Raw genomic sequence first — 19,455 nt, 5'->3', positions numbered from 1 at the left:
TCTATATCAATGTTAACGTCATCAAATAGTTCTGAAGTATTTTCAGATGTTTGCAAAATTCGTTTCTTAAGAAGGATTTATTCAATACATATGTTTTTTAATTGTTTCACTATTTATTAGGTAAAAAAGTACATCTATGATTTCAATGGTATCTGTTTTCAAACATTGATGGTAAAAACATCGATGTCTCGAAACATCGATATATCGTTATTATCCCTATCAAGTATCAACATCAACAGTATTGACGATTTACTGTTTCTCCAAACCTAAACTGTTCAAAGTTTGAACTTCAAACTTAGTTTAGACATCGATGTGTGACATTTGTATATGTATATTGCATACCATTAAAAATGATGTAATGCACACATGAGAATTTCGTATTCTAAAAACAAATAAGCGTATTTACTTACTGTATAATTCTATTAAAAATATGTCGACATTCACTTTCGGAACAACTACGACGTCGAATAACACAAATTTTGGATTTGGACAGAAGTACGTGTAATTTTATATTTTATATTAACCCCTACGTAGAACGAAATTAAAAAGTATGATATAAAGTTTTCTGTTAAAATTATAAATTTTCCCTAGCACAAGTATATTAGAATACTAATATTTCGTTATTATTTTGTAGACCAGCAACAGGTTTTAATTTAACTAGTACACCTTTTGGTTCGACTGTACCAGCACCGACATTAACATTCGGAGCTTCTCCGATACCAGCAGCAACTACCGGGCTTAGTTTTGGGTTCAACAATGCGCCTGTGACTGCTGGACAAACGCAATCGAGTGGTTTAGTTTTAGGATCGAACATAATAACCACAACTACCGCTACTAGTTTATTTCCAACCCCGACTACCTGCGCACCACTGTTCAACAATCTTACTTTCGGCACCGCCACGCCAAGTAATAGTTTAACATTTGGTGCTCCGACCAATACATCATCGACCGGAAATGTTACTTTTTGCACGCCTACTACCACAAGTATATATAAAATATAATCATTTTTTTGTTTCTTGTTGCTATCGGTAAAATTATGCTTGTACTTATACGATATGTATTTGTAGCATCACTTTTTGGTGGATCAATTACCAGTGGTTTATTAGGATCAAAGCCATTTACCAGTACTAATGCCACGACTGTTACAAATAAAGGCTTGGGAGGTTTAGATGTGTCCGTAAATAATAAAGGCCTTTCGCAAGGAAGCAGTACTCCAGCAACTGCTAAAGATAATGTTTGGCCACCGGAATTAATGCAGACGATAGATAAATTCAAGTAATTGTTATATATAATGTTATGAAACATAAATACATTAAGACTCGAACAAAATTTACTTAGCATATAATTTTAACCAGGGAATTTGTGAAAGAGCAAAAGGTATTATCTTCGGATATATCAAGGGGTTCTGCGAGACCGTTAAATCGATGTGCCGAAGATACAGCATTATTGATGGAAATTTTAACTACATTAGCTGGCTCTGTACAAAGAGATCGCGCTTCCGTCGATAAATTAAAGCAAGATACAGCAAAAGCGTTACAAAATACTGAAATAATACAAAGGACACACGACACTCCATTAGGATTACAATATGAAAATAACGCACCGTTATTATTTTTTATGGAATTAGCTGATAATTTTGAACATGATTTAATGTTGTTTAGATCTCAAATTGAAACAACAGAAAAGCATATACAAGCAATGATGACTCCAAAAACTCTAACGCCGCAAGGTAACTTCTTATTAATATTTGCATTTAAAAAGATCTTACTATACGTATGTTTCGTCTATTTTTAGAATTAACAATGGCTATGAGTAAACTTCACGAGTCTCTGGTAGCTGTTGCTGGTAAATTACAAGGGGTGCATTCTAAAGTCCAACAACACAAGGAGCAATATCTAAATTTTAGAAAATACGTTTTAAAAGATAATACGAATGTTTTTGAAGATATTAGAATGGATGGGAAAACGTCTAGAAATAATATTGGAAAAATTACAAGCGGTCCGACTCCATTTGGACCAGGTACCTTTGTCATTAACGTTGAATAATTTTATAATAATACAGTTAATATATTTGCGCATTAAATTTATTACTCAGTACATTACATATTTCATGTTTACAGGAAATAAAAGTTTTCTTTCGTCTACAGCTTTAAATTCTAACAGATCAGGAAGTTATGGAACTCGAAATCCATTAGGTAAATAAAATGGTTACGCGATCCCATGGTATTAATATATCCTTACGTTGAAAATAGTATATCCCTTAAACAACGTATTTTCGTTGTTTCAATTACCCCATAAACATCTCCTACCTTCAGGTCTTGCGTGGATTTAGTATGAGGTAGATTTACTAATATATAACGTCCTTTTAGTAGATAGTGACGTTCTTTACGGTTCTTTAGTTTGTATATATTTTAGATCTACGTTTCTTATACTTGTGGTTTGATTTTGATTTTGATTTTGCCTTTACAGGAAAAGAATAAGGGGTCTATTTTAGTTTGTGAGGTATTCAATTTTTTACTTCAACTTCTTTTTGTGTTGTCACTTGTTGGAAGGGATACAAAGCTTGTGTATCTAACACACATTACTTACATAAGAAAACATCTATTACTGTACTTAATAATGACAGCGTAAATATTATTCCTCCCTTTTTGTAATTTGCACTACAAAATAGGAAGGTATAAAGAAAAATTGAAAGTTATGCTTATTAAAGAATGGCTGTGTATTTTATATGTGCTTAAATTGCTTCTGTCGTCATAATCATTATAAAAAGAGCATTCGCGTCGACTAAAGTGTATAATATTTCACAGAATATACGGGTTTTGTATCATGCACAAAAACCTTATATTTTATGGGTATATAGTTGGGTATTAGTCGTAACAAAATTTTTCATGAACTTCCCAGTGTTGTTAATATTGCTAATACACTATTATCGATAATGTTAATCTTTTTAATATTCATATATAGCTTCAGCTATTGTATGTAAATGAAATTAACATTTTAAATAGATTAAAAATAATTCAGTGTATACATATATTGTTACAGTTTGGGGAAATACAATACCGACATCGTCTGCTACTAACATTAATCTAGGCTCGTCGATGAAACCGCCAACTGCAAATTTGACTTTCAGTACACCAACCAATTTTACAGCACCTTTACCAACAAGCGAATCGAATTCGAGTTTCCAGCTTCAAAAACCTCCTATTGGTAATAAAAGAGGGAAACATTAAAATACGACTGTGTTCTTTTTGTATTTCTCTGAATTCCACATAAAATATTGTTCTCCACTTTATTTCTTACGTTGCAAAACATCAATTGCTTTATGTAACGGGTATAAAGTTTTTTTCCTAAACAAGAAATATCTGCATGCTATTAGTTTTATAATAACTGTTTACAACAAAGTATTTTTTTTACTCGATGCGTATTTATAATTGTGATTTGGATAGTATATATTATGGACGTATTTGTATGCGCAATGATAAATAATGTCACAACGATATTTCAAATTATGTTGTTATTTTTACAAATTATTTTATCAGTTAAGGATTACTGCAGAATACAGCAATGTCCGATTACAAGTTGCTCTTGTCTCCTCGAACAGGCAACTTTAAAAAAAACAGTCCTTGATTTTATGAGCCTTCTGTTATTTACTATAGTATTAGTATAATATTTTGGAAAAAAAGACAGTCAATGATCTTTCATAAAAAAATTAAGAGATCATTGCAAGCAACTGTTCTCTATACACGTGTAACCATACTTGGCTCTAGTCTCCGAGGTATTTTTAAGTAAACAGTGAAAGTTTAATAGTCGAAATAAATTTGTCGATGAATAGAAATCATTGATTTCAAGCCCGTTTGAATCCATCAGGGTTCATTACTGTTATTTAAGAATAACAATAACCCTGCTTTTGAAAATATTCTTTTCGCACTAATTAATTATTTAAGATCATATCTAAGATTATTTAATTTAATAGAATCTCAATGGATAGACGAACGACTTGAATGTTAATCGATATTATTAAAAGTTTGATAATAGTTAAATTTAATTTTAGAAATAAAACATGCCTCTCTCGTTCTAGAAATTATCCTATTTTTCTATCTAGGATTTTTTGGCAATCCTAATTATACACCAGCTATATTGAAGTACTTTGTGATCGTGATTTTGTGATCACTGTGATAAATCACTGTTAGTGATTTTGCACGCCATCCCTAGAAAAAAAGGGTAGCCGAAGCTAGTGACTTTCCCCTTGGACGGCAAGAATTCGAGAACACATATACACCGCTGTAAAATGCACTATTCAATATGATAAAGTTACGATCATGTAGGGGAATTTATTTTAAGTGACATGAATTGAACAAAAAAAAATGTATATCGTCAGTATTTAAAGAGATTAATGATAAGGCACTTTTGCAGAAACTTCCGCGCGTTTGTGTTTATCATATGTAGGAAGTGCTGTGTTTAATAGTAATGTGTGTAAAGCACACGTTATTCTAGAGTTGACAGTTTAATTAATTAAATTAAATAAAAACGTTAACTTTCTTCAGTGCACATGCTAGCTACTGATCGTTTAACGTATGCTAAAGTAATTTATTTCCCGTTCAAATATACGTTTCACGATGATCTGGAAAAAATTCATTTAATATTGATTCAACGTGTCGTCACGCTCGTATTTTAAGGTTAAAAGGTAATGTGATGTTTTATTATATTAATACTGTGCCATGTCATGCTATATTCAACAATCGTAAGAAGTACAATTATCAAATTGAATTTTGAAATATATTTCATCGAAACATCCTTTACGTATATATATTTTTTCAATAAATGTTCACGCATTAAATAAATATTGAACATTTAAGTATGTTGTTGTAACTCGGGTAGTTTCGTATGTAATTTACATTTAACGATAAATAATGTCGAATGATAAACAGTATAAACATTGAATACAAATATCATTGATATATTATCCAATTTCATATTTCATTAGAAATTTTATTATGTAACAAACAAATCAAAGTTGAATGCAACTCTGTAAAATATTTATAACAAAATAATTCATAATGACATTCAAAATATTATAACCTAAATATATCAGATTTCTGGTATATATATCCTAGATATATTATTTTCGCTATAAATATTTACTTAGTATTTTCATAATGCGTACTCGTCGGGCTTTTCTACCATAAAATTCTTCATTGACTCATTAATATCAGACGGTCTTGCGATATGGTTGATCTTAAGTAATTTTCAATTAAGTTGAACCCAGAAATACTTATTTTCTCAGAAGAATTAATCACTAAATTTCACGAATAAGCAGAACATGGGATAAAGAAAGCTCTACAATTTGTTTCAATAATTTTTTGCTGGAGTTTGTTATGTTTACTGCACATATTTGCACCATTATCGTACCCTTGGTTGCATAAGTTCAAAATTTTAAGATTTAACAATACTAAATGATTTAAAATACAATTGATATAATCTTTGTCTAATAGTATCACAGACAGAGCAAAACCGTAAAATGAATTCGCGAATTTCTGTTATGCTCTTATTTTTATTGTGATTAACAAACCTGATTACAAGAGTTGATTGTTCTGTGTGGTTTGTCTCTGGAGTCGTATCAAGAATTATCGAATAATATTTTACGTCTTTAACCATTTCTAAGATTTTTTGTTTTATAACATTAGAAATTATAAGAATCTTAGAAATATTTAAAAGAATTATAGAAATATCAAGAATATCAATTTGTTGATTGAGGCTTCGTTAAAAAGTTATTAACACTATTATTGTTAAAAGTTATTAATAAAATTTGTCCACCTTCCTGAATTTTTTTCTCGAAAGTGCGTAGGATTTCGAGGGTATATCTATTCATAAAAAATGATTGTAATTGACACCTGCAATCAAATATAATTTTTCCAGAATGATTTGAAATTTTTTAATTTCACCGAAAAATTTAGGCACATACTCCAATTTTTTTCTCGAAAATGAGTAGGATTTTGAGAATATGTCTATTCACCAAAAATGATTGTAATTGACCCCCGCAGCCAAAAATATTTTTTCCAGAACGATTCGAAATTTTTTTTTTTCGTCGAAAAATTTTCCGGTCGGTATGGAACTTCAACCGTTAATAACTTTTTAACGAAGCCTCGATCAACATTAAGTGTTAACATTAAGTGCTTCTCTTAATTTCGTGTAATTTTTGCGTAAAATACGAGTGAAAAAAATGTACTGATCCGCTCTATGATGATTCTCACTTTTCCTATCACGCGGTAGCCACAAACTGTCGTAAGTTGGAATTTGAAGCGCTTCGATTCAAATTCATACATGTATATGGCGAGGAACATTCAAATAAATTCGAATGTGATTCGAAACTTAGAATTCTTGAATCTCTTGAACACCTCGAGTATCTTGAGTTTTGAAAGTCTTGATAGATTTGGGAGTGTCGAGGGCTTTGATAGCTGTAGTCGTACAATAGAATCGGTTTAAAGGTTTAGGTTAGTAAGTAAAAGAGAGATTAGTTTTAGAAATAAATATTTTTAAATTTTATTCTTTAATAATAGAAAAAGGTGCAGAATTGAACATTTCGACATCGTCTCTACAGAGTGTTTGGCCATTCCTGGGAAAAATTTTAATGGGGGGGTTCTAGAGACCAAATTAAGACGAAAATCAAGAATATCAATTTGTTGGTGGAGGCTTTGTTAAAAAGTTATTAACGTTTAATGTTCCGCCCGTACTGAATTTTTTTCTCGAAAATGCACAGGATTTCGGGGGTATGTCTATTCACCAAAAATTATTGTAATTGACCCTCGCAACCGAAAATAATTTTTCCAGAACGATTTGAAATTTTTCTTTTCGTCGTAAAATTTCACACTTTCTCGAATTTTTTTCTCGAAAGTGGGTAGGATTTTGGAGGTATGTGTATCCACCAAAAATGCTTGTAATTAACCCCAGTAACGAAATATAATTTTTCCAGAACGATTTGAAAAATTTTTTTTTGCCGAAAAATTTCGGCATCCACCCGATTTTTTTTCTCGAAAGTGGGTAGGATTTCGTAGGTATGTGTATTCGCAAAAAATGATGGTAATTGACCCCCGCGACCGAAAATAATTTTTCCAGAACGATTTGAAACTTTTGAATTTAATTGTTAATAATTTTTTAACGAAGCGTCAATCAACAAATTGGTATTCTTGATTTTCGTCTTATTTTCGCCTCTAGAATCTCTTATTAAAATTTTTTCTCAGGGTTGGCCGAACACCCTGTATACTTTTCGTTTAGTCTTCTCAAGTTGTTATTATTTAATTGCAGAATAATCAACTTGGAGGTACCATGTTGGAAAATACCACTGCCATTCAACGTATGAAGGATTCAAATCCTGTTAATGGTGCTCAACAAAATATAGGAGAAAAGAAATCGTTTACGCCACTTCCAGAAAATCGATATAATTCAAATAACGAATTTCACATAGACTCTGAACATTTAACGCTATGGCAGCATCCAATTACCACGTTAAATTATTTTTTTCGAGAACTGTTCCTTACCATACTCAGCCTGGGGAAAAAAACGTTGCATTACAGAAGAACAGTGTGGAGCGTAGTGTCAATAATTCTATTGTTTCTTACGTTGAGTAGGATTGTTGGTCCGCACCAAGAGGTGAATTATTATTATTAATATAGTATTAATGACAGTTGTTTCTCCATGTATTTTACATTTAGGAGGGATTCGCTCAAATTATTACGTACTTGTTTTAATAAAATTTTGGAGACATAGTGAAAATCATAACCGTACCAAAAAACTACAAGTTTCTTATAAATCTTTTTTTATCTGCTATTAGCGTTAAGGTTCACAAAAAAATAAATTACAATATAGGAACATTTCGCGCGTGTAAAAAAGTATCGTAAGCAATTCTTTAAAGTTGTCAAGATTGTTTCCTTTGCCCGTAACAAGAGATATTCACTAATTCAGTTTTGTATCATGTTTTTAGCAATAAAAATATTTTTATATTTTAGAGGAATAATCTAGAAGTGAGAATAAGAAAAAAAATATTATATGAAGTTCGCTTGTAAATGCTTTCTTGCAAAGTTCTGGGCGAATATTTAACATTCGAAGTTTCGTAATAAGAAAGGTCGTCTGTGTTTACTTTGTTTCTACTTTTCCATTGATTCAATGTAACTACAACAGTCGCTTCCCGGTTATCGAACGTAGCAGTCAATGTCACGCGAGCCGGTATAAGAATATACAGTCACGAACATAAGTATTGGCACGCCACACTTTTGGCGATATAAATGAAAAGAAAAAAAAGGCAAAATATCCAATTGATTTTTTTATTAATCGTAACTACCGGTTATATAATGTATTACATTGTAATTATATGTATTACAAAGGAAATAAACGAAATACGCATTAAGGGCAGTTTTTGGTGAAATAAAAGTATTGGCACAGTTAATAATTTTATATAATATGAGAGTTTGTTTAATATTTTTTATGCGATCCATTATTTTGTATTACGGCTCGGAAACGTTTCGGCGTAGAATGGTCCAACTTTTGTACAGTTTCTATCCTTTTATTGTTCCATTCTGTTAAAAGTATTTCTTTTAATTTTTTCCCAATTCAGTCCAAAGGTGTTTTAATGGGGGTTCAAGTCAGGGGATTGGTAGCGTATAGAAAATAATTCATTGTCATATTATACATATAATCAGTACACAGGTAGCCCTCCTACAACACGGTTTCGCTTTAACACGATAAGAAAATTGCAAGAACCTTTGCAAAACACAGTACTTCTACAGCACTGGATAACATGATTTTTGCTTAACATATTTAAAAACTAAATTACCTTAAAATAATGAACTATAGTGACTTTACATGAAAATATATAAACAAATTATAATTTATTGAATTAAGGTTGCGTTAAATTAAAATAATATTGTTTGTTTTTGTTTTGTTTTCTGTTATACATGCATTTATATTTTTCATAAAAATTAAGTTGCTTATGTAGAATTAAACAAAATTTTTAATAAGTTCTCGGAACGTAACTCCCCTTTTTTTACTGGCTCCTGGGGTCTCATATAACACGGTTTCACACAACACTGCATTTTCTAGGAACCTATCTACCGTGTTATAGGAGGGTTACAGCCCCAAACCATTGCTTCACCACCTTTGTGTTTTACGCTATTCTGCGCGTTTTTTGGATTTGACTATGTTTTTAAATTTGGATTCGTCGGAAAACAACACAGTATTTTAAAAAATCGCAAAGATTGTAAGATTAAAAACTCGATTTTTTTAAATTTTTTTAATTTAAAAATTTTTAAGCATTTATATCGTTAAAAACCTGGTGAATTAATGCTTATGTTCGTGACTGTATGTGTATGAATTATTCCATATCAAATCGATGTCAAGCTTACATCGATGTAGGGGGTGTGCGATGTTCACATATTACGGAATATCTCGTACCCTTTTTGCCTGTAACTTTGTAATATATCATTCACAATCAAATTTTATGTAACATTTATTTATTTTCATTCGTAGATTATGATCCTAAAATATTGCCGTCAAAGTAGGGGACACCGTGTACATATACACTCTTCAACCGACCATTGAATGTTGTCAGCAGCTCGCCACACATGTTTGTAGATATCTTTTATGGGATCGAAAACGAAGCCTTTAGATAAAAAATGACAAAATACATTTCAATTTCATGTGCATGTTTAAACTTGTTTCATTGTTTTGAAACGCCTGTTATATAAGACGATTTGCTTAAATATTTGCTTTAAAATCTAGAAACCAAAAAGTTGAAATCAATCTCTGAAGGATCATTTTATTTTATTTTGCAATGATCAATGAAGAAATGTATTTTTTAACGTGGAATCTGCTATTTTTTTTAAACACAATCTAGTCACATTATTTCGTTTGTTTTAACTCTACACAAACAAACACTAATGATGTGTCATGAATTATCTGATATTGTCATGCTTGTTTAACTCTAAACATATAAATGTTTATAATGTATCTACTCATATTGCCTTGTTTGTTTTATCTCTAAATATTCTAAATGCTTTTAAATGTATATAATTTTGTCTTTCTTTTTAACACGGAAAACGCTTGGCTGACTAGGTTTATCTTTTTGTTTACGTCACTCAATAAACACAAACAGATACGGTTAATCGGGGTCACGTGTCGTCATCCGGGGAATACCGTGTCTCGTAAACCATTGACCATCCGCATGAATGACTCAACTCGTGTTATTTAATTTTTATGAGTTTGTATTTTCTTCGAGTCTGAAAATTCAGAATTTTGAACGAACAGTATTAATGCCCTTGATAGCCCTTAGCAGAAGTATATTCAAGCAGATGGAAATTATCTTGATCGACAAGAATTTATTTTCTAAAAATAAACAGTTTGAAATTTTCTTCGTTAATTTGGCATAATTTGTGCGTAATTTCTCTTTTTTATTTTAGGTGAAATTTGAAATTAAAATTAACAAAATATTCTTGTATTTTCAGATTTTAAAAGCATGGGAAACAAAAGTAATGTGGTGGTTGTATTGGGTAGGTCTGGGCGTACTTTCCAGTGTAGGTCTTGGTACAGGCTTACACACTTTCGTACTTTATTTAGGGCCACATATAGCGGCCGTTACTATGGCTGCGTATGAATGCGGTGCTCTTAACTTTCCTGAACCGCCGTATCCCGATCAAATAATATGTCCAAAAACGATCGATCCGATATGGACAGCAGGTGTATTAAATATTATGAGGAAAGTGCGTATAGAGGCGATGCTTTGGGGTGCTGGCACTGCTCTCGGCGAACTACCGCCATATTTTATGGCTAGAGCTGCTCGGACTAGCCGGCAGAATAACAGAAACGAAAAGTTCGATCAGGAAGATCTGAAAGAGTTAGAAGCGTTAGAAGCTCTAGAAAATGGTGAAAATGTATCATTTCTGATACGTATAAAAATAACTATGAAACATTTTGTACAAAAAGCAGGTTTCTGGGGGATACTTGCCTGTGCTTCGGTAAGTAAATTACTCCTCCGAACATTCATCATTTTTTATGCTTTTATAGCGTGATAAATTTTTGTAGAAATGTAAAAAATTTCTTTTCATATATACGGTGATCTGTTTACCTGAAAAGATGTTTTGGTATAAAGGAGGACATTAGATGATATAGATAATTTTTCTGTAGGTGTTGTGGTGGGAGAGACGTGAACTCGAATCAATTTTTTTAAACATGATCCTGTATTTTTTCTATTTATAATAAGCAGCGTCCGTTGAGACGGATGTTTGTAATTTATATTTTATTCGTTTATTTTGTTGATTTAATTTGTGTTACTATAATTGGTACTATAGTTAAATTTGAACTATAGAAAACATTTTTTCCATTGAAAAATTTTTTTTTTATATAACTTTAATCCCTCGTGAGATACAAACAGATCGCCTGTATTGTGCATTAATTACAGTAATGGATAAAAGTTCAAGACGACTATTTATGGGTACTAAATAAACTCGTACTACATCTATGATTAACCCAACAATTTTCAAAACATAAATTATTATTTTTTGTTTAGCACATTCAAGACAAAAAAATACAGAAAAAGAGCATCAAAGGTTTTATTGTCTTTGTGCTACGTTCTGTTTACGTTCATAGAGTTATTAAATCGATTATAGACAAAGTGTACGCGTATGTGTGATAGCAATACCGATTATGAATTGGTTGGCTATTTAGTATCATGGCTATAAAAAATGTAGTCGTGTTAAACTTGTACCCGTTACTGTACCTTCTATTTTCTATTCGTACATACAATGAAAGTATAGGAATTAACAAAAATGCCCGTTTTCTATGAAAAATTAGTAGTATGTTTTTAGCAAAAGAAATCGTTTGTAGATACCCAATCCGTTATTTGACCTCGCCGGTTTGACGTGCGGTCATTACCTTATTCCTTTTTGGACGTTCTTTGGTGCAACGCTGATAGGAAAAGCTGTTGTAAAAATGCACATTCAACAGCTTGCAGTTATCATAGCTTTTAACGAGGAACTTTTAGACAAATTTATGAAATTATTGGCAATTGTACCATACGTTGGTTCGAAGTTTCAAGAACCGTTGAAAAAGTATCTTATCGAACAGAAACAAAAATTACACGACAAGACATCCACGGTAGGGTTGTTTTTTAAAACTTAGTACACGATTATAGTGGAACGACGAGGAGAGAAATAATACGACGAACCATTTTGTATTACGTGTTAACGTTATATTGAATTGGTTAATTTAATCGATATTCTGACAATTAGTTTCAATGATTAGATTAGGTTTGGCTATATTTTATATCAAATGCAACACTATACATATACATATAAGTTAGATTTTACCTTCATAAAAATGCTACCAATGAATTGGCGAAGTTTTCCCGATAAAAATGAGTCCAAACATGACATAAATGAGACTAATATTGAACTAAAAGCATTTTAGACTTATTTTTGCTCGGCCTACATTTTTTTTTACATGGGGAAATCCTCGTGGACACCCCGAGGCCTCTAAATAGGTGGGGATTGGAGGGGCGCTTGGGGTAGTGCCAGACTCCGACTAAAACCCCATGGTGACTGTCCTCCGGCGTTGCGGTGGGGGACTGGGAACTCTATTGAGGCATCACAGAGCCCCCCACCACGCCATGCCTGTCGAGGTTCTCCCCCTCCCCTCCCTGATTTCTCCGCCGTGGACGCCAGGTCACTCGACGTCCTGCAGCCCTCAGGGGCGGTCCGTCATCTCTCCAGCCACCGATATGGTGGCCGTAGGAGAATGCTGACAGGCCGTCCCACGTCTTGGAGGTCTCATTTTTTCTTTTTTTTGCTCGGCCTACTATAACTCTCTGAATCCAAGCGCATTGGAATTTAAGCATGCATTACCGAATAAACACTTCCGTCACATTACGTTGGTTTGATTACACTCGTTCCTCGCCACACCACTATAATCGTACTCTTAGATCGATTACGTTTCGCGGGATGTATTTAAATACCAGTTAATTGATATTTTATTTTCAGGATGGAGCAACAACAATTTCATGGTTATTTGATAAGTTTGTAATATTGATGGTGTGTTACTTTTTAGTAACAATTATTCATGCATTGGCAAGAAACTATCATCGCAAACGTACTAAAATGTCTACCGATTAAAACATAATGAATATAGGCTATACAATGTAAACGTAAAATTAATTATTAAAATTACGAATAAAATTGCTGTTATAGCACGATATAATTACGATATTACAAATAATAACAATTCGGAATTTTTGAATGCACAATACCATTTCTGCAATATAAATAAACATTGAAGAGTAAAATATAAAAAAAAATGTAATGTTTTTTTTTTTTTAAGTTCTAATTTTCTAAGATACTTTATAAATGCTGAAAATACTTTTTGAATTATAGATATGTATGTATGTGAAAATGTACATATATATGTCATAAGAGATTTTTAAACGTCGTGTAATATAGCATATACGTTTTTTTGTTGTTATAATTTCCTTAAAGACACTAGGATTTACAGTTTCAGAATTGTTTGTAGAATTTATAATGTTCATAACTTTGTGTGTCTAAAAATGTGACGCAAGTCTAGTTAAGGTACATATACTTTCTATAAAAATAATATAAATGATTATTTTAGGTATTCACAATGGATACTAAATATATTTATTAGTATTTCATACGAATAAAGTAGGGGCATACTTCTGTGGCTTAGTATGTAAGTAGTTCAAAAATCACTTTTGTGTCCTGATTAAAATTCTTAGTTTATTTCTTAACATTTTTGTTTCCTCTTTACAGTTAAAAGTCTGAAAAACTAATCGTTTTCTGATTAGTCTTTTAAATATCAAATCAGGGATATATACAAATGAATTATGTCATTGTTAACTTTTGAGACTTTTAGGGAACAAAGATTAAGACATTCGTTTACGTATTTAAAATAATAGTAACGTGCAGCTTCTGAATTCGCGATACAATGATTTTTCATGACTTTATATAAACCATTAAAGTTTTGATCAGAAACTATTATTCCAATTGATGGATTCGATAACTTTCGGTTTATAATGTTGGACCATTTTTCATGCGGGTCGTTTTGAACTGTACATCTCTTATATACAAACGTTTCCCTTTTCCAGTGTAATGCATTTACCGAATACATATGTTGTCATTTGTAACTTACGCATATTTTGGAAAGAAAAGTAAATATATATTAAACATAAAACATTCCAAGGCTCGTTTATTTTAAGTCGTTTAACTATTTTAATGTGTAGAATTGACCTTATGAAACATTCCTGATCGTAACTTGTTACCTGTACACCCACATCGGATTACAATTATATTTTACAAAGTAATTATGTTAATTATGCGAAGAGTGTGTAATAATTTTGGGCAATTATACAGCAGCCATTCTTTGACAACGTACGCCGAATGCTTCGAGTTATTGTTCAATATATACAAACATTTCATCTTATTCATAATTGTGTCGATAAATTCAATATTACCAACTCCATCGGCTATCGTACAGCCCCAAAAACATTAAGAATCCTCCTCCATGCTTTACAGTCAGGATAGTGTATTTTTTATTGAATGCAAGGGATTAATTTTCTCGAGCGTGTTAATATTTCTTGTTTTCTTCATATTATTTTTTATACTAATATAAAACATCCTCTGCGCGAGTACTTTTCCTTCAACGTGAACGCTACAAGTTCAAATGTCTTATCGGTGTAATACGAATTATTTATAATTTATTATAAATGATGAACGAGCGGTATTTTTCAACCGCGGTTTAAATTTGTTTGTACCATAATAAAAAATTTAAATTAAATTCTATTATAAGGAACCGTGTTAGTTATTATTACCTGTAACCCGGAAATTTGTGGGATATTGTGGGGGGGGGGCAAACGAGTCACCATGCTGCTCTGAATGTGGTTTAAAATTTTTAATTGATTATTTGAATAGACTTGCTCAATATCCAATTTAAAAGGACAAAGTCAAATAAGGATTTCAAATGTGCCACAGAACAAAGTGTAAAATGTCAGATTATTATAAGCAAATTCCATATTCCCAATGAATGCAGCACAGAAAGAAATAGTAGTACACATAGATTAGCAAAACAAGTTGTAAACCCTTAGACAAATATTTTTCAATTAAAAGAAATATAAAGTTATTTCTTTCAGTTTCAGTTTTCAAATAAAAATTTGTTGGGAAGGTATTAGTTATATATAATTGTTACGTATAATGGAATATTTATTTGTATACACTGATTATATGAATATTAGAAAAGATTGTATTTTGCTATTTTCATGCAGAAATTAAATTAAATTTTCGAAGATAACTGAAACAAAAGAATAACCAAAATTTTATATTACATTCGTGTTAGAGAAAATTAATAACATTAATTAATATTAAAGTGAAATTTTGTTTTATAAAACATTTAAAGTTGAAATGACATGCCAATAAATTGTTTGTATACTGTATAGTTTCTATATGAGCCAGTTTTCTTGAGAGAGATAACGAAACAATGAATTCATATAGGTAATCCATATAAAAATAGTCATATACATCATAGTCAATAGTCGTGTATTAATTTACATACATTTAGGTCCATGAAAACAATGCAAACATGATAACGGTTATCAATAATTTTGAATTAATGAAACATTAAACTTTTAAATACCATTGAACAAGAAAATTTGTTCTTATAGTACTTCGAATAAAAAAATGGCTCATATCTTTTATAATTCACAGTTAGTAGTATGTATCGATAGAATAAAACAGTCTTATTAGATTGTGCATTCTGTAAATATTTAATGTACGAACTGTTGTATGTACTCTTCAAACTTTCAGAGATATATTTTAATATATTCCATTTTATGAAAATGATTAATGTGTAATTTTAATTATTTAATAATTACGAATATAAACCAAATACGCTAAATACTGTTAAAACATACTTGGAGTATAAAAGACGCAACATAGAAAAATATGATAATGTATTTTATTGTATATATTTAACTTAGTTCTATAAACTAAGCACTATTACTCCAAACGTATTGTAGTCATTTGCTAAACTTTCTATTTTTAAATTGATTTCCTATAGAATATCAATTCTAACGATTCGTATCCTCTATTTAAATATTATCATAATGTTAAAATGTAAGACTGTCACAGTAACATTCAAAAAGGAAGTATTAATAGTATTTAAAATTGCTGATATTATATACAGTAATTTTGTATGTTTATTATATGAAATACATAATTATATTATATAACTTATAATTCGCTTATAAAAACTCACATCATCTAATTTCAGAATATATTTATTTTTTTTTCTACATATGTTTCAAACTATCTCTTAAAGTTTTGGAAAATAGATTATACATATCTTTGAGAATTATATAATACAAATTTTAGACTCTAGTTCGCTAGAACTTCCATAATATTTTTATTAATTAATTGTTTTTAAATTTCTTTTAGAATGTATAGGTAAATATTTCAATATATTATTTTTGTTTCTATATAAATAAGTGAATTTACTTTACGTCATATTTCATGTTGTTTGTACATTTTGCTTTCTGCAAAATATTAAGTAATACAAATCATATTAAAAGGAAGTATTTCGATTTGTAAACTACCTTTCTTCATATACATGTTATATGTAATCAATTTTAATAAGATTGCAAGACTTAAAGAAATAGTCTTTGAGGATTTACATAATTGTTTCAAAATTTAATAAACCTATAAATAACTATAGACTAAACGCTTCAAAGTCTTACAGAAATATAATAATACGCCCTTGAAAGGAATTGTATTAATGCTGTCCGCAAGCAAATCCTCTTACACAACTTTGTACATCAAAACACATATTATATTTTTATATGGCATTTACATGTATAAATGATATCAATTGTAGACATGTACACAGTAATTGGAGACTCAGCATCAAATCGTAATGTTTTGTAGATGAAAAGTAAATTAAAAAAGAAAAAAAAATGGCTCATAGCCATGCTTATATATGTTGAAAATTGTACTCTTTTGGTTAAATTAAATTTGGCAATAAACATACGTAGTATATAACAGATGTAAACTATTGATTAACCAATGTATATATATATATGTGTGTGTTAAATGTTTCAATAAAGAAAAAAAAAAGGAATATAAATGTGCAATCAGTAATTTTTATACTATAATAAAATAAAATATAAAAAGGCTATACATTTCATGTAAGAAATAGTCATTGCATTGATCAAATACTCTATTCAGTTTTACAATTATTTAAGAAATTTGAAGTGCTCTATATAAAAATATTTATATAAAAAATATATAAAAATGACATTGCCTTTAGTTTTCCTTATAAGGGCATATTTGATTTTTACAAGTAGTAACTTATTGCACATAAGATTTCATTAAATGTAAGCTGTGCATGTATAAACTTAATCTATAGTTGTCAACAATTTATTCTTATATGTAAATTATTATAGCTATGTTGTACACATTATAATTTTTTTAGAATACTATATTCGTGCAATTTCTCTGTCTGTGTGTGTGTGTGTATGTGTGTATTATACATAAAACCATTTATCCTTTATATATATATATATATATATATATCGATCTATCGAATACTAGTAAAGAGGTTCAATACAGACTTATTTTCTTTTTGACTACGTGCTTTACTAAACACATTCCAAAAACGTAAAGTTTCATCGCCAGCACCAGTCACAATAGCTTCGCCATCTGGTGACATAGCTAAATATAAAACCCTATAAGAATGTCCTGTTAATTTTGCAACTTGGGTTAAACTTGGATATTTCCAAACCAGAATTTGATTTTGAGAATAGCCGTGCGTACTGACTAGTTCTGAACTATGTTTACTCCATGCCAAATTACAAACTTGAGAACCGGTGTCAATACATTGCATCGGTTGGCCAGTTAATGTGTTCCAAAATCTGATGCATCTGTCTGCTGTACCACCACCAGAGGCCAATAGACCATGATGATGCGGAGACCATGCAATAGCTTTAACAGCCGCCAAATGTTCTGTATAAGTTTGTATCGGCGAAAGGGAATGTAAGTTCCACACGTAAAGACGATTATCATTACCGCCAGATGCTAAATATTGATTATCCGGCGACCATTTTAGTCCGCAAACTTCTTGCCTGTGTGCTCCTAAACGTCTTTCACTAACGACACAAGGTGTTCTAACGTCTCTTTGCAATATCAACCTATCTCTACTGCCAGACGATAAAACTTCGCCATTCCATGCTAATGCCCCAACTCTTGCACTATGTCCTTGTAACTTGCTTACTTGTTTACTCACAGCTACGTCCCAAACTTGAATATAGCCTAGATGCGTACCTACTGCAACTAAGTTTCCTCTTTCGTTCCAGGCAACTGATGTTACACTGTTGCCATCATTGGATAAATCACATAATCTGGTAACCTGACTGGTACAAGCAGACCATAAATAGACACAGCTACCCAGTCCAACACTAAGAACATTCTGAGAGGACCAATCGACAAGATTTAAATAAAAGTCGTCCTGTAATTCTGGAGCATCGAGTACTTTGAAAGGTATTCTTGAAATCTTTCTCGTTGCTTTCCTCGGTGATCTTAGAAGTTTTTGGCTTTTGGCACTCAATGGGGACAAAGAATACGGCGAACTTTGATCGAGCAGCGTATGATCTTTCATAGGTGTTGTGTATTTGAAGAGATTTTTGGTAACTAACGGCGACAATACTCTTCGCTCTTCGCACTGTCCTTTTACGTCTTCTATGCTCGCTCCAAGCAGTTCATTCTTCAGAAGGCACGAATAAGCAATACCATCGCGGCTACCTTCTCCATTTTCGCGTGCTTTTTTCGTAACTATACCGTTCCGATTGTTTTCCGATATCATTGAGAATGTTGTTTGCCAATTATTGCCAGATCTTGTCGGTATAAATCGATCGAAGCTATTGTTAAGCATTTTGGTCGGCGAGAAATATACTGATGAATGTAGTCCGGGACCCGCCGGATTATTTATATGACTTTCGCTACTCGACTTCAACAGCCGTTTCTCATATTCGTGGTGAAACATTTTTTTACGCTACAATCTTTCACATTCAATCACATAATTATGCACCGCATAAGCTCGATTTTTTCTTCAAATCACGTAGATTCCACGCCCGTTGTCATTTTTTTTATAAAACATTGCGTCAGTATGCCCGAACGGATTATCTTTCGTAAGTCGCCATTCAACGTCAACTTGGAAAATTTTTTATACGAAAATAATATGAGAGAACGAACGTGATTCTCCAATCGAATGCTCAGTTTGAAGGGTTGGTTTTAGAAACAGATGAACAAACGTCTACATAAGAGAGAACATATTGTGGCGACCTCGTTGACGAAGTATAGTATATCCACTAGATGGCCAAGAAGAATTAAGATCGGTTGTTATTTCTTCTTACAAGCTG

At 31.4% G+C, this 19,455-nt stretch overlaps 3 protein-coding genes across 5 annotated transcripts; 2 read left to right on the top strand and 1 right to left on the bottom strand.

Moving 5' to 3' along the window:
• The first annotated feature begins 202 nt into the window (after positions 1–202).
• LOC122404633 (nucleoporin p58/p45) lies at positions 203–3,414 on the top strand. 3 transcript variants are annotated; one of them, XM_043408775.1, is made up of 8 exons: positions 207–495; positions 635–984; positions 1,068–1,275; positions 1,356–1,729; positions 1,795–2,019; positions 2,120–2,194; positions 2,469–2,501; positions 3,042–3,170. In XM_043408775.1, exons 1-7 carry the CDS (start codon positions 431–433, stop codon positions 2,477–2,479), a joined length of 1,308 nt encoding a protein of 435 aa, XP_043264710.1. In that variant the 5' UTR covers positions 207–430; the 3' UTR covers positions 2,480–2,501; positions 3,042–3,170. The 3 variants fall into 3 exon arrangements, with proteins under 3 accessions (XP_043264707.1, XP_043264708.1, XP_043264710.1); XM_043408772.1 differs by lacking the exon at positions 2,469–2,501 and having other exon boundaries at positions 203–495; positions 3,042–3,414; XM_043408773.1 differs by lacking the exons at positions 2,469–2,501; positions 3,042–3,170 and adding an exon at positions 2,315–2,454 and having other exon boundaries at positions 205–495.
• Positions 3,415–4,360: 946 nt separating this feature from the next.
• On the top strand, positions 4,361–13,317 carry LOC122404977 (vacuole membrane protein 1-like). Its single transcript, XM_043409416.1, has 5 exons — positions 4,361–4,683; positions 7,302–7,646; positions 10,493–11,002; positions 11,871–12,140; positions 13,022–13,317. Exons 2-5 carry the CDS (start codon positions 7,323–7,325, stop codon positions 13,151–13,153), a joined length of 1,236 nt encoding a protein of 411 aa, XP_043265351.1. The 5' UTR covers positions 4,361–4,683; positions 7,302–7,322; the 3' UTR covers positions 13,154–13,317.
• A 3,452-nt stretch (positions 13,318–16,769) lies between these two features.
• Positions 16,770–19,299, bottom strand: LOC122404622 (fizzy-related protein homolog). The gene has a single exon (XM_043408754.1). It carries the CDS (start codon positions 19,077–19,079, stop codon positions 17,619–17,621), a length of 1,461 nt encoding a protein of 486 aa, XP_043264689.1. The 5' UTR covers positions 19,080–19,299; the 3' UTR covers positions 16,770–17,618.
• Positions 19,300–19,455: the final 156 nt, after the last annotated feature.

This window comes from Colletes gigas, unplaced genomic scaffold (assembly GCF_013123115.1).
Source record: "Colletes gigas isolate AHSC1104 unplaced genomic scaffold, ASM1312311v1 Colletes_gigas_Sc00003, whole genome shotgun sequence".
In the NCBI taxonomy this organism is placed as follows: Eukaryota; Metazoa; Arthropoda; class Insecta; order Hymenoptera; family Colletidae; genus Colletes; species Colletes gigas.
This window is presented reverse-complemented; position numbering and strand designations above follow the sequence as displayed.